Source organism: Saimiri boliviensis, chromosome 15, assembly GCF_048565385.1.
Source record: "Saimiri boliviensis isolate mSaiBol1 chromosome 15, mSaiBol1.pri, whole genome shotgun sequence".
NCBI classification, from domain to species: Eukaryota; Metazoa; Chordata; class Mammalia; order Primates; family Cebidae; genus Saimiri; species Saimiri boliviensis.
In genome coordinates, this window is record NC_133463.1 from 88,737,011 (window position 1) to 88,753,302 (window position 16,292).

General features: G+C 37.4%; 1 protein-coding gene across 27 annotated transcripts in view; it reads right to left on the reverse strand.

The window, feature by feature from the left end:
* PTK2 (protein tyrosine kinase 2) overlaps positions 1 to 16,292 on the reverse strand; it is a 353,655-nt gene that overhangs the window by 201,920 nt on the left and 135,443 nt on the right. For all 27 annotated transcript variants that reach the window (XM_074387211.1, XM_039464853.2, XM_039464846.2 and 24 more), the window contains one exon: positions 9,479 to 9,566. Coding sequence is in view for 25 of the 27 variants with exons in the window: in XM_039464853.2 (XP_039320787.1) it covers positions 9,479 to 9,566 (88 nt within the window). In the remaining 2 variants the exon portion in view is untranslated. The remainder of the gene's footprint in view (positions 1 to 9,478; positions 9,567 to 16,292) is intronic.

Genomic DNA, 16,292 nt, shown 5'->3' on the forward strand with positions numbered 1-16,292 from the left:
TCACATCAGACCCAGGCATCTTAATAGCTGAACATTTCAACAGTGCTAAAAGATTTCTACACAAGTTCAGCATCCTCGACGCAGATTAATATGACAACTTGATGACTATACGTGGACACTGGCCTTCATACTAACAGCCACCACCACTTGCAAAAGGTTGCCAATGAAATATTTCTAACTTTAACCAATGGAACTTGAGAGAGAAAAAATAAATGTTATATGGCAAAGAAAAAATTCGACATCAGGGTAAAACACGCTTTTTTTTGGCTTTCTCTTAAGTCATTAACTATATTGTCAAAATGCATTTTTATAAATTGCTACTCTACAGTGAATAGTGTTATAACAAGATTTTAGTTGAATTTTAGAGTATACTGATTAATATATTTCAGAATATTCACATATAGGTCAAAACATTTAGTAAATCACTGAGATTTCCACATTGGTAGTCACATTTAGGCCATCTTTTAATAAAAGTATGCACATCCTTAATAATGATGTCCAACCAGTAATATATGCTTAAACATTCTCAGTGTTTTCCTTACAATCTCACCCAAAATAGGCTTGGATGAATTTTCAAAACATGGAATAATAAAATTATGGCAGTTTACTGTAATCTATTTCCCTTCCTCTCTTCTTTTCATGGGATAGGAGTGGTGGTAGAAATAATCTAAACATAACAATTGTATTTCTACCTGGCTAAACCATTTAAAACACACACACACACACACACACACACACACACACGTACTTCTAGAAACTGGGTCTTGCTCTGTCACCAAGCCTGGAGTGCAGTGGCACAACCATGGCTCACTATAGCCCAAACTCAAGCACAAGTGGTCCTTCAGCTTCGCAAAGGGCTGAGATTACAGGTAGAGCCACCGTGTCTGGCTCCATTAAAAATATTGATTTATCTACACAGAAATTAAAAGAGAGAACACTAAGGAGTATGTTCATTATGTGCCAGGCATTTCTAAGTGCTTTGATATGCTATTTCACTGAAGACTCACAACAATCCCCTGTGCCCATTTTCTAGATTTAAGAAACAAAACAAAAAAAACCCAGAAAACCTAAGATCAGTTAAGAAAATGAACAGACAAGCCACAGACTCAGAGAAAAATATCAGCAAAACATAACATGACAAAGGACTAGGATCCAAGGTAGATGAAAAGTCCTACATGTTAAAATCAGAGACAGAAAGTAGAATGGCAGTTACCAGGGGCTGCAGGGAAGACAACTGGGGAAATACTGACTATAGACTTTCAGTTTTATAAAATGAAGATTTATAGGTAACTTAAGTGTCAGTGGGAAACATCCCAGAGGGATTCAGATTATTCTGGTGAAAAGTATTTGAGAAAACTCAGTAAACATATACTTAATATTTATGTATTTAATTATGTATAAATCAAAAGAACCAAAAACTGTAATTAAATATTGAATTCTAGGTTAATGATACTCATGTTGAAGTTTGCTGACACTTGAAACTTACTTTGAAATGTACCAAAATTTAAGATGGATTAACAACTAGATAAAGGAATGGAGAAAAAAAAATAGTTATGTGATTGTGCATAATAAACATTAATGGTAGAATCTAAGTGATGGGTATACTGGTGTTCATTATAAAATTATTTTTAACATGAAAGTACATTTGAAGTTTCATAATACAATGTCACAAAAAAAGTAAAACTTTGAGGTACAAAGAAATAATTTCCCCACAGTTAAAGTTAAGCCACTGATCAAAGTGATCACACTCAGCCATGAAGCTTGTTAACTAATACCAGTAAGTCCCCACATACTGACCTTTATCTTCTTAAATACTATTAGAACAGTGAGAATGACATTTTTTGCAACCTGGATCTGAACTCTGTCATCCCTTTGCATTTCACTTTCTGTGGCTTCTCAGTGCCCTCACAATCAAGGTTAGATGACTGAAAAGGGCATCTCAAACCACCCCTTACTGTCTCAACTCTCTCTCACCCTGCCCTCCAGCCACACTGGCTTTTTATCAGCTCCTTGAATCGCCAAGCTGCCTTACACAAAGGGGCTCTGTATGGAATGCAATATGGAAAGGCAATTAAGCATCATAACAATTCAATGACTTAGGATTCCAATCATGTTGCTACAGGGACCTGCTAAATAAACCAGAACTAGATTCTATATGCATTATAACAATTATTCTTACATTACTGAGGTCACAAGAAGGTAAAGGAAAATGGGGCAGAAGGATGAAATAAGAACAAATACAAACTAAGATCCTGGTAGAAGCCATGAGCTCTAAGATACAGGAACAGAGGGCATGCATGCTCTCAGCTGGCTGAGGACTGACCACTGCTCCTTATTCCCCCAAAGTGAGAGAGCTTCTCTTGAGATCCATGTATTAAGGCGAGAACTTCAAAATCTACTCAAAGGGTCTCCATTTGGTAGTAATTCCCATTTCTCAGCAAGCAAATACAAACCTTTAGAGGAAAGAATCCCCAAACTAGGCCCTCAAGATTTCCACATGTGAAGTTCAACAAAACAGTTCAGAACTCACACACAAGGAAAAAAATCACTGAGAAAGCCACCACCAACAAATGTGAAGCGCCCAAGGACTTCAGATGCTGTAATCACATTCAGAATGGAGACATCAATTACATATGAAATGGAAAAATATTAATAAAAGGCAGACAGATTGGCAAATAATAAGGGCCATACAAAATGACCTGGCAATTTAAAAAAATTTTTTTGAAATCATAAGCAAAAAAAATCAACAAATGCACCAAATATAAAACAGGCCAAGTTGAGGAGAACTGATAACCTGACAGACTAGATTGATCTGAATTATGTATTCTTTAGAAAGACAAGAAATTAAAAACATGAAAAAGAAGCTAGCACATATGAAGAGACTGAGAAGTTCTAACATAGATCTAAACCAAAATCCCAGAAGAAATAACAAATAGCTCAGGAAAGGTCATATCAGAATAGACAACAGCTAAGACATTTCCAGAATTGATAACAACGACATAAGCCCCTGGAGGTACAAACAGCATGAAACAAATGAAGCAAGTGAAGGAAGAGAGAGAAAAAAAAAAAAAAAAAAGAAATCCACAACTCATTTGTAATGAAGCTATAAAAATCAAAGACAAAAAGGATCTGCAAGCCATCTAGAAAGAAAAGACAGGTCACCTACACAGAAAGACAAAATAAGAGTTGAGTTCTCAACGGCAAATAAACAATTAAAGAGAGTAGGAAAATGTCTACCTTGATTTGTGTATCCAACAATACTATTTTTCAAGCAGGAAAAAAATAATATTAGAAATATAGATCTAAACGACACAATTAACGATCTTGAATTAATGGCTATTTATTGAACCTGTGCCAAAGAATTATAGAAGACACATTCTACTCAAGCAAAGCTAGAACCTTAACCGTATCTAAATATGTGCAAGACGATGAAACAGGTCCATACAAAACTTTAACAATTAGTATCAGATGAGCCACAGTCTCTAACTACAATGCAAAATTTTTTTCAAAATGAGCCAAAAGATAAATTCTTATCTTTAAGAATGATCACTTTCCCATTTATACCAACAAGGTATACTGAATGTCCTGACCAACCTTCTAGCTGAGAGCAACTAAAAACGCTGAACAAAGTATTTTTTTTTAATCTTCTTGAATGCTTACGTGAGCTGGGAAACAAAACAAAACAAAAAATACTCAAGCTAATTACAGGAACACAGAACTGTACAGCAGAACGTAAGGCCAGCTTTTACCTTAAGGGTAGAACTGAAGAATAAAAACTTGTAAAGCATGACAACTGGCAAACAAAAGCAAGCATGGGAATGATAAATACAAAACTGAGGATAACGGTAATTTGCATGGAGTAAAAGGGCAGCATGCCGAGTGAGGTGGACCACAGGAACATGGGATGGGGAAGTATCAGGATGTTCTCTTCATCTGAGCAGTAAGGACATGGGTATTCATTTTATCATCAATTATCACATCTTATAAAAGTATATATATATTAGATATTATAGAATCTACAGAATTAAAAAATCAATGTCATCAAATTCTGAGCCCCATAAAAATCATTTAGCCTCAAATTCAGTGAAAGCATGTTATGTATATATGTATTTATCTTATATGTCTGCCATTAAATATTAAAGACTTTAAAGGTTACAGAATGCATGTCATCAAATTCTGAGGCCATTATAAAGTGATTAATTTACCTCACACTTCAGTGAAGATTCTCACACACTATATTTACATAATATTTCAGCTGCATTCTCAGATAAATATACTCTGGCTATAGAAAGCTTTAGAGGACAATTACTGATTTATGCACCCCTCTCCCCACCCCCTGCCCCATTTGCATGTGTGTTTAAATAGGTGAAAACTCTGGATTCCAAAATGATTTTGCAACTTTGGAATTAAACAATTTCCCAAGTTGGGTGCTGCCGGTGTAGAACAACATATGGATTACCCATAATAGATCTGGAATTGCCAAGCAGGTACCAGGGCAGATTCTGCATTGAGACTTTACCAGGAGAAGTCAAATATATAATTACTTGCCAAACCAGCAATAAAAACTCCTACTATATTCAAAACTTTCTTGCCTGATCACGGTAAAATTTTAAAATATGCATTTTTTTTTCACACAAATGAAATTATACATGTCTTATACCTGTCCTGTTTTGAACAACAGCATTTAATGCAGTACCTTCCACATCCACAAACAGTTGTACCTCCATATTAATGAGGGATACATAAATTTGACACTCAGCACAATTAATCCATTGAAAGACATCTGCAAGGCCTCTAATTTCTTTCTCGTTACTGTGATATGCCTATAATCATCCTTGTGCATGTACACATACATGTGTAAACCTCATTATTTCTTTTTTCTTTTTTTTTTTTTTTTGAGATGGAGTTTCGCTCTTGTTACCCAGGCTGGAGTGCAATGGCGCGATCTCGGCTCACCGCAACCTCCGCCTCCTGGGTTCAGGCAATTCTCCTGCCTCAGCCTCCTGAGTAGCTGGGATTACAGGCACGCGCCACCATGCCCAGCTAATTTTTTGTATTTTTAGTAGAGACAGGGTTTCACCATGTTGACCAGGATAGTCTCAATCTCTTGACCTCGTGATCCACCCGCCTCGGCCTCCCAAAGTGCTGGGATTACAGGGGTGAGCCACTGTGTCCGGCCTATTTCTTTAAAATAATTTCACAAAAGTAGAATTATTAGGTCCAATCAGGAAACTTTCAACTGTTTTTTACTTACAGTAAAGACAGCAGTCAACAGGATCACCCAACCAACTGGAGGACATGAACATATTCAAGACTTCTGGTATATGGGCCAAGTCATTCTGACAAATCACAGTATTTTGTTGTTGAGACAGAGTCTTACTCTGTTGCCCTGGCTGGAATGCAGTGGAGTGATCTTCACTCACTGCAACCTCTGCCTCCTGTGTTCAAGCTATTCTCCTGCCTGAGCCTCGCAAGTAGCTGGGATACAGGCATGTGCCACCATGCCCTGCTAATTTCTGTATTTTTAGTCGAGATGGGGTTTTGCCATGTTGGCCAAGGCTGGTCTTGAACTCCTGACCTCAGGTGATCCACGCTCCTTGGCCTCCAAAAGTGCTGGGATTACAGGCGTTAGCCACCGCACCCAGCCAATCATAGTATTTTCTCTCTTTCTCCCTTCCCTTTTTAACCATCTTAAACTCCCTCCAATTACTGTCACTTAAGCCTGAGACACTAGCATGGAAAAACAATGACACTGCCAATGGGAAAGGAATGTGACCATGACTATACTTTCTTTTAAAATGAATGTACTTGATAAACTATTATAAAAGGATACACAAAACAAAAATGATTATTAGAATAGAGATAATTTAAGAATGTTTTAGATTTATTTTCTGAACTTGCTAAAAATGTGCCACGCCAAGCATAGTGGCTCATGCCTACATCCCCAGCATTTGGGGAGGTCAACACAGAAGGACTGCTTGAGGCCAGGAATTTGAAACCGATGTGGTAACACAGCAAGACCCCAGCCTCTACAAAACATTTTTAAAAATTAGCCAGGTATCATGGCATGCACCTGTAGTCCCAACTACTCAGGAGGCTGAGGCAGAAGGATTGCTTAAGCCCACAAGATCAAGGCTAAGGTAAGGTAAAATCATGCCACTGCACTCCAGACTGGGTAAAACAGAGCAAGACCCTGTCTTTATAAAAATAAAATAAAAACGTTTAAAAATATTAAAATGTACCATATAATTTAACAGATTTTTAAAAATTAAAAAGGTGAAAAGAGAACCTGTAGAAATGAATGACAGCAAAAAGTGGGGTGGAAGAGCTGAAAAGTTCTACAGAGCACACATAGGAAGAAAAAAGGTAAGACATGTGCCATTCCATAATGTGCAGCTCACACTTGTGTGGTGGTATGTAAATGGCAAATGCTGAATCCTCTGTTATCCTCTACAGAGTAAAATTCAAAATTTTACTCTGTAAATTTTTTTAATCTTCTTGAATTACATGGCAATTACATGGCAGACAATTTTATCTCACTTAATGAACATAATGGTCCTACAGGATAGTTATTCCATATCTATATTTTAGTATATGAAACAATTAAGCACAAAGAGACTCAGAGGTACCTAAAATCACAGAGCTATTATATACAGAACAACAAGCACACGACTCTATTCACTACATATTCCTTTCAGCAAAATTTCATTACACTTAACTATACTTAGTGAATGCCTTCATCACAATTTTTTTTAGACCACTGATTGGATGGCAGTTATCAGGGATAGACTGAAATTTTAAAAGGTTCATTACACTTAGCTTTCTTGTGGGTTTTATAAAGATCATTGAACTGAATTCTATGGACTACCATAAAACATGTCCTATTAGCAAAAGAAAATCTGGGATACACTGGTATATACAGTACTAACTTTATCATATAGTAAGTCTTCCAACAAAGAAAAATTAGGACAACCTAGTAACAGTGTGAACAACAGAAAAAAAAGTTGTCTTTTATATTAGCCTAGAAATTATAAAAAGGAGTCATTTAGGCCTGTATTATGCATTCTGGAAATCAATGTCACTAAATACCCATGTATTTCCTCAGTGGATAGAATTTTTTTTTCAAATAAATAATACCAATAGTGATAGAGATCACATACCAAGAGCAAAATGCTAAATAAACACAAGTTACTTAAACTCTCTTATCTCCTTCACCAAAATATGAAATTCAACAGGTTGCTAAAGGATGAGATTAATACCTATGAGAACCAGTTGTAAGTTGAACATTATTTATGCAATGAGTAGGCTTCCGAGAAGCTCGGCTGGAATCTGAAAATGTCTTCTTTTCATTTTGCCAACTTAACTCCCTTTATTATTCAACTCTGTATTACCATAACGCCTCAAAACTTGTCACAAAATCCCTTACTCAGATCCCCAACCCCTGGGCCATGGATCAGTACCAATCAGTGGCCTGTTAGGAACACGGTCACACAGCAAGAAATGAGCTGTGGGCAAGTGAGCATTACCACCTGAGCTCTGCATCCTGTCAGATCAGCAGTGGCATTAGATTTTCAAAGAAGCACAAACCCTACTGTGAACTGCACATGCAAGGGATCCAGGTTGTGCGTTCCTTATGAGAATCTAACACCTGATGATCTGAGGTGAAACAGTTTCATCCCAAAATCATTACCCCACACCCCACAACCTGTGGTTCCGGTCTATAGAAAAACTGTCTTCCTCGAAACTGGTCCCTGGTGCCAAAAATGTGTTAGGTAAGGCAGTGGTCCCCAAACTATCTCCTATGTGACCTCTACTTCACAGACAAGACGAAAATAGACACAGCCCCACCAACGGTTAGAAACTTCATTAGCTTTCTACTTTCTCTGTTTCAATCTTGTAAGTGGTAACATCGACCGTTATCTCGCATAGAAAAATACAGAACTTACCTTACTTCCTTCTTTTGACTCTAATCCACCATTGCTCTTTCATGGCACTAGATGTCTAGACTTATATAGCAAGTCTTATTCTTCCTTATTTTCACATCTTATTTTGGTTCAATCTCTGGATCCTATCAAATCCATCTATGAAATTTGCTTATTATAATATACTTTCACTTTTATCTAATTTCCCAGAATGATTGAAGAATCTCTAAACATGCTTGCAACCTTTTAAGAATTCAATCTATCCCTGATACTGCCATCTAATCAGAGTGATCTCCAAAAAAAATTCTGGTTAGGGCATTTGTTAACTGAAGTTGTTTTTCTTTTTTCCTTTTTTTGTTTTGAGACAGAGTCTTGCTGTGTCACCAGGCTGAAGTGTAGTGGCACAATCTTGGCTCACTGCAACCTCCAACTCCCTGGTTCAAGCTATTTTCCTGCCTCAGCCTCCTGAGTAGCTAGGATTACAGGCACCCACCACTGCACCCAGTTAATTTTTGTATTTTAGTAGAGATGGCCACCATGTTGGCCAGGATGGAGACGTCTCCATCTCCTGACCTCGTCGAGAACTACCCTCCTCAGCCTCTTAAAGTGCTGGGATTATAGGCATGAGCCACCGCACCCAGTCTCGCTAACTAAAGTTTTTAAATGGCTCCCAATATTGCAGGAGAAAACCTAAATCCCTGTTTAAATGATGTACGTGGTCCCTCTCTCACCAAAATGTTATCAACTATTTTAGCTAAGACTGCACCATATTTTCTCTCTCCCCATTGTTTTCCAGACCATGTTCTTGCCTAGAAGACACAACTCTTCCTTATTCTACAAAGTTGGAGACTCCTCAAATGTTTTTCAGTGGAGTCCATCTCAGTACCAAATCTATACTACATTAGCAGACTCTTCCATGCACAGTCACCTCATTCATGCTTACTAACGGCAAAGGATCAAACACAAAGTAACTGTTTACAGGAATCCTGCCCTAGAGAGAAGAATTTAAAGGTCTGGATTATGCGATCTATTTCTGCATTCCTGGTCCAGAATAGTTAATGAATATTTTTATTAAAGCAAAAAAAATTGCCAAGTACATTTAATGTGAAAATTTTATGTACAAGTGTCTTTTTGATGTTTATTAGCATTTTTGGCATTTTATGTTACATATATTTATTGTCTAATTACTTATGGGGTAAAAAGCAAAGCACTATCAATTTTATATGGGTATAGTTGGCTCTGCAACAATTTCTAACTATGACAAATTTGTTGCTATTCAGGCATAACTGCATTTAAATTAAAGCTCAAGTAATAGTTGTAGACTTACTGTCTCCACATAACAGAAGTTAACCTTTAAGATCTGCTCAAGTATACAAAAGTTCACAAAAAACAAAAAAATTAATAATTTCTTACTGGTTAAAAGATTCTTATTGCCATTCAGCAACAAACTGCTATTCTTCCAAATGTGAGCTTTAATCAAATTTGAAAATAAAAGCATGTAACAAATAGGATTCAAAGAAACAAACAATAAAGTATATTAAAGCAGCCTCTAATACCTGTTGATAGAAGAAATTCAAGGTTGGCTTATCTTCAGTAAACTGGTTTAGAAATCCTTTTGGCAAATAACGAATTCTCAATTCATATCTAAAAATAATTCACAAAACAGAACAAAAAGTAATTAGTCATTTTCTCAATTTATAGTCTATAATTACAGTATTATTGGGAGTATGGCATTCCTAATTATTCTGAAAGATGATTTTAAATATAAGCTACAATCAATTAATCTTTAAATATAATTTTTAAATATTTTAGCACCAAAAAAGAGCACATAATCACAAATGTGCTACAGCTCAATGATTCAAGGAAACACAGCATCATAAGAAGCCCAGAAGTCCTTCCAACCCCATGGGGCATTCTCCACCACCCCTGACTTCTAACATCTTCCATGAGCTTCCTACGTCTAAATCTTTATCAGTGGAATTACACAGTATGTACTCTTATTTGCTCAGAAAGCTAAGCTTTAAACATGGTTAAAACAAACCAACATCACCAGAACGCTCTTTATCTTTCTTATTCTCTATTTGTATGAGGGGGTCTACCCATATGAACACTCTTATATATGTATCTTCTGGTAAACATATGTACACATTTTGGTTGCATATATGCCTAGGAGTACAACCACCGGGTTACAACAAATACATCCATTAGCTTTAGCAGATATTGTCAAACAGCATGCCAAAGAGGCTGTAACAAGTCAATCTCCCAGCCACAGCATGGGGTGTTCTAGTTCCTCTATATCCTTGCCTCCACTTGGCATTTTCTTTGTTTTACTCGTTGATTGGCAACTATAATAGTGCATGGTGATTTTAACCGGCATTTCTTTGGTGAATAATGAAAATGAGTACTTTCACATGCTTTTTGACCATTTTGAATGTCTTCTTTTGTGAAGTACCTACTGAGTTTTTTATTTTTTACAGATACAGGATCTCACTATGCTGCCTAGGCTGGTCTTGAACTCCTGGCCTCAAGGGATCCTCCCACCTGGGCCTCTCAAAGTGCTGGGGTTACAGCTGTGAGCCTACACTCCCGGCCATATGCAACTTTTTGTCCTTGTTTTCCTACTAAATGGTCTACCTTTTCTCCTTCACCTGCTATTGATTTGTAGGTGTTCTTTACAGATTCTACGTTTGAAGCCTTTGTTAGACATAGCGAATATCCTCTTCTACTCTGCGGCTTAATGGTATTTTTTTAACTATTTAACAAAATCTTAATGTAATGTTTTGAAAAAGAAAACTTTGGTACATATACACATGTTCTGCTAAGACTTTTAAATGTCCAACTTATTAAAATACAAAATTGTCAACCAATTAGATTCCATTTCTCTTTTACTCTCAGAAAAAATTCAAGAACTTACTGTAGATATTCTACATTAAGTTATTATACAAGTATAACAGATTTCATTTACTTTGAATTTAGGATTTACCAGGCACCTAATTTATGTGCACTATTTCTCTCTTTTTTGGGGGACACGATCTATTTCTCTCTTCTTTTACAGTGGCACAATCTCAGCTCACTATAACCTCTGCCTCCCCAGGCTCAAGTGATCCTCCCACCTCAGTCTTTGGAGTAGGCAGGACTACAGGCACATGCTACCACATCCGGCTAATTTTTGTATTTTTAGTAGAGCTGGGGTTTTGCCATGTTGCCCAGGTTGGTCTTGAACTCCTGAGCTCAAGCAATCCGACCGCCTTGGCCTTCCAGAATGCTGGGATTAGAGGCGTGAGCCACCCAGCCTATGTACTATTTCTCTTAATCAATTTAATAATCAGAGAAGAAAGGTATAATTATTCACAGCATAGAGGCAGGCATGGGATTCTGTAGACTAGAAAAATGCTCAACAATAATAAAGTTCCAGGGTTACATGTCAATGATTCAAACAGGTCCAAGGAGGCTTTTGGTATTAATGAGACTCCCATTTTATTTATTTTTTTTGGGTGGGGGGAAGCTCTCATATTAAAGATAAGGAAACTGAGGTCCAAAATGAAACAGTGGGCAGCCTGGTTCCACATCCATTCTCTTAGCATCCAGCATTCTGATGCTGATCATGTTAACAACAAACATTTTCTGAATATTTAGTGTATGACAGAAATTGTGCTAAGCATTTTACACAGATGCTTTCTTTTTAAGAGAAGCATAAGGAACAAGGGCACTAGATAAAGATCACCTACACCTGAATTCTGGCCATCCTACTTATTCACTGTTAGCTATCACTTCTCTGTGCCTCAATTTCCTTATAAGAATGTTCCAAGAAATAAATGAGTCAGTGAACACAAAATACCCAGAACAGTCACTGGCATGTCATAATAAATGGTTTCTAAGGTTTATTGTTAGTAATAACGCAATAAATGTTTATTTCAGCACAGATCATGCCTCAGATACAGTTGGAGTGGCTGGAAAATCAATAGTGAATAAAAGAAAGTGCTAGCTCTCAAAAAAGTTTGTGGCAGAAGTCAGACAGCAAATACACAAATATAAGTGAGATGGCAGTAAATGTCATAAAAGCAAATCAAAGTAAGGGGAAAAAACAAATGATGAAGGATTATTTTTAAAAAGGGTAGTCAATGATGAACACCTTGATATGACAATATCTGAGCAAAGCTCCAAATAAAGGAGGTGAGGAAGGGAGTTATACAGTTATGTGCAGAGAAAAAGTGTTCTAATCAGGTGGAACAGACTATGTAAAGGCTCTGCAGCTAGAGGATGCTTAGGAAGGGAAGTGCAGCTAGGGCAGGCTGCATGAGGGCTCTGAGTAGAAACGAAGCTTCACACAGGCCCTTACAAGTCATGATAATAGGGTTCTTTCTCAATGAGAAAGGAAGCCAATGACATGCTGTGCACAGAGGAATGACATCACAGGATTTTCATTTTTCATGATTAAGGTATAAACCAAGCAAAATAGACAATGGGGAACAAAGGAAGAAGTAGGGAGACTATGAGAAGACAGCAAGATTCTGGGTGAGAAATAATAACCAGGTTAATATTCACCTTATTTTCACAGATTGGAAAGAGAATGTTACAGAATTACATAATCCTCCCTAGATCCCACAGCATAGAGGCAGGCATGGGATTTCGCTCCAGCAAGAACATGCATCAATATTCAAAGGCCCAATGAAACTAAGAAAAAGTACCTATGTCTTAAAACCAGAAAGGAACTTAATTAAGCCTGCTTATGTGATGTTAGACAAGGCCTTTAGATCACGTTAAGAATTTTGGTGGAGCTAAACAATGAGAACACACAACACGAGCAGGAAATAAGACACTGGGGACTAACAAGAGTGGCAGATGAGAGGAGGAAGAGGATCAGAAAAAATACCTGGTTGATGAAATGATCCGTAAGCCAAATCCCTGTAACATAGTTTACCCTGTATAACAAATCTGCCCGTATACTCTTGAACCTAAAATGAAAGTACTAAGGCACAAAGAATCATCTCAACATAGTTAAAAAGAAGGCAACACCATAAAAATGTTAGTCTTACTACAATGCAACAAAATAAATCAATAACCAATAATCTTTTCTAAGCACATATGGCAGAAACCTAAATAACATACTTAATCACTCTTTGGTTTCTTCCAAAAATCTTGGAGCAAATATCAAAGCACTAATAGACAATAAAATACTACCTAACAAAGTAGTGAGACAGACAAAACTAAAATGACCATTTATAGTAAAATACATTAGTAAACATGAATGAATGAAAACAAGCTAAGTGTTAAATTTAGAAATAAGTGGTAAACAGAAATAATATAAAGTAACCCTCAAAATAGCAACATATTATAGAGTAAAAATTAACTTAGTAAAGATGACACGAAGGCTTTTCAGAGAAGACATTAGAAGGCATCAAAGACAATGGACATGGATGTCACGGGTAAAATCCAAAGGAGGGGAAACCTGTAGGACAAAGCAACACAGTTTCTTTTTTTCTTTTTTTTTTTTTTTTGAGACGGAGTTTCGCTCTTGTTAACCCAGGCTGGAGTGCAATGGTGCGATCTCGGCTCACCGCAACCTCCGCCTCCTGGGTTCAGGCAATTCTCCTGCCTCAGCCTCCTGAGTAGCTGGGATTACAGGCACGCGCCACCATGCCCAGCTAATTTTTTGTATTTTTAGTAGAGACGGGGTTTCACCATGTTGACCAGGCTGGTCTCGATCTCTTGACCTCGTGATCCACCCGCCTCGGCCTCCCCAAGTGCTGGGATTACAGGCTTGAGCCACCGCGCCCGGCCTTTAACACAGTTTCTTTAACAAACTGCAAGCAAAGGGGAGAAACTGGATGATGATTAGAAAGGACTGAAAAGACAAAGGTCCACACCTAATTTGGATCCTAATTCAAATAATTTATCTTTAATATTTGTGTCATGATATTTAATAAACAAGTTGAAATTTGAATACTGATGTGATATTTTATGAAATTAAGAATAATTTTTGTAGATTTTTAGCAATTTCTGGTTATATTTAGAGCAGTAGTTCTACACCTTGGGAGATTCTACCCCCCTCCATCCCATTTCCCCTAGGGGACAACCAGCAGTAACTAGACACATTTTTGACTGCTACAACTGAAGAAGTGGCAGGGGAGGGGGGGATTTCTATCATTTAGTGGTTAGAAGCCATACAACATATAGAAAAACTCCCCACAACAAGGCTGGACATGGTGGCTCATGCCTGTAATCTCAGCACTTTGGGAGGCCAAGGCACATGTATCACCTGAGGTCGGGAGTTTGAGACCAGCCTGACCAACATGGAGAAACCCCATCCCTACTAAAAATACAAAATCAGCCTGGCGTAGTGGTGCACGCCTGTAATCCCAGCTACTCGGGAGTCTGAGGCAGGAGAATCACTGGAACCCAGGAAGCAAAGGTTGCAGTAAGCCAAGATCACACCATTGCACTCAAGCCTGGCAACCAGAGCGAAACTCCACCTCAAAAAAAAAAAAAAAAAAAAAAAAACCTTCCCACAACAAAGAATTATCTGGCCAAAGAAATGTCAATAGTGCTGTGGTTGATAAATCTGATTTTCCTAAAATACTTGTGCATGAAATGGGACATTTACTACAAAATAATATGGGGAGAAAAAGGTAGTAAACAAAATGATCATCAGTTGATGATAGCTGAAACTGAGCAGCAAGTATATGGGCCTCATTATTACAATTCTGTCTACTTTTGTAAATATTTGAACTTTTCCATGATTAAAAATTAAAAACAACAGAGAAAAGCATGCTGTCATACTATAGACAGACCATCCTGAAGTCTAAAGTATTTCCATCAATTTATAGTTTTGTTACCAAAAAGGAATGGATGCACTGCTCATAAAAAATCTGAAAACAAAATTTTCTAACATTTCAAAATTTCTTCACTAAATAAAAAAATAAAAATCTGATGTTAAAATAGGAAAATATATTTCAAAATCAATTATACTGAAAGGAATGATCATGGAATATGGAAATTTACTGGCCAAATTTCAACAAATGTTTATATAATTGGTGACTGGGAATGAAAAATCAGTATCATGATTAAGCACACACAGACAGCAGTATCCCTTCTTCTATTTAATTATGCATATCTTTGTGAAGAATATTTTTAGCTATGACAACAATTAAAAGCAGTAACAAAATAAATAAAACCTGGAATAAGACCTTTGCATCAGAAGTGGGGCATGGTGACTCATGCCAGTAATCCAAGCACTTTAGGAGACAAAGGCAGGAGGGTGCTTGAGCACAGGAGTTCAAAACCAGCCTGGGCAACATAACAAGACCTTGTCTCTACTAAAACTTAAAAAAAGAAAATCAGCCAACCGCGATGGCACATGCTTATGATTCCAGCCGAGGCTGAGGTGGGAGGATAGCTTGAGCCCGGGGGTTAAGGCTGCAGTGAGTCATGATTGTACCACTGTACTCCAGCCTGGATGATGAAGACAGACCCTGTCTCCTCCTCCCCTGCCAAAAAAAATGAAAAAAGAAAAAAAAAAAACCTTTGAATTTGTGTAGTCAAAACTACACAAGGCTGATCACAGTGGCTAAGGCAGAAAGACCATATGAGACCAGGAATTTGAGTCCAGCCTGGGCAACATAAAGACCTTGTCTGCACAAAAATATTTTTTAAAAATTAGTTGAGTGTGATAGCAAACACCTGTAGTCCTAGGTACTTGGGAGGCTGACGCAGGAAGACTGCTTGAATTCAGGACTTCACAGCCACAGTGAGCTATGATTGTACCACTGCATTCCAGCCTGTGTAACAGGGCAAGACCTTGTTCAAGACCAACAACTATTTAACCAAGATTTTCTTTAAAAAAAAATTAAACACACTTAATCACTTTGTTTTCATTCATTAATAACATAATCACTTTGTTTTCATTCATTAATAACATTTTGGTGAATTTTATATTTGTTGCATGTTTTTTTATTTTTTGGAGACAGTCTCACTCTGTCACACAGGCTGCAGTGCAGTAGTGTTATCTCAGCTCACTGCAACCTCCACCTCCCAGGTTCAAGCAATTCTCCTGCCTCATCTCATAAGCAGCTGGGATTACAGGCATACACCACCAGGCCCGGCTAATTTTTGTATTTTTGGTAGAGACAGGGTTTCACTATGTTGGCCAGGCTGGACTTGAACTCTTGGTCTCAAGTGATCCAGCTGCCTCTGCCTCCCAAAATGTTGGGATTACAGGCGTGAACCACCGCGCCTGGCCCATTACATGCTTTTAAATTTTCTATTTTTATGTATATTTTATAGCCTACATTATACAATCAGTGTTGACCGTAAGTGAATAAAAAACTGATTAAAGATGAGAGACAACATAAAGCTGACAGAAAGAGTTAA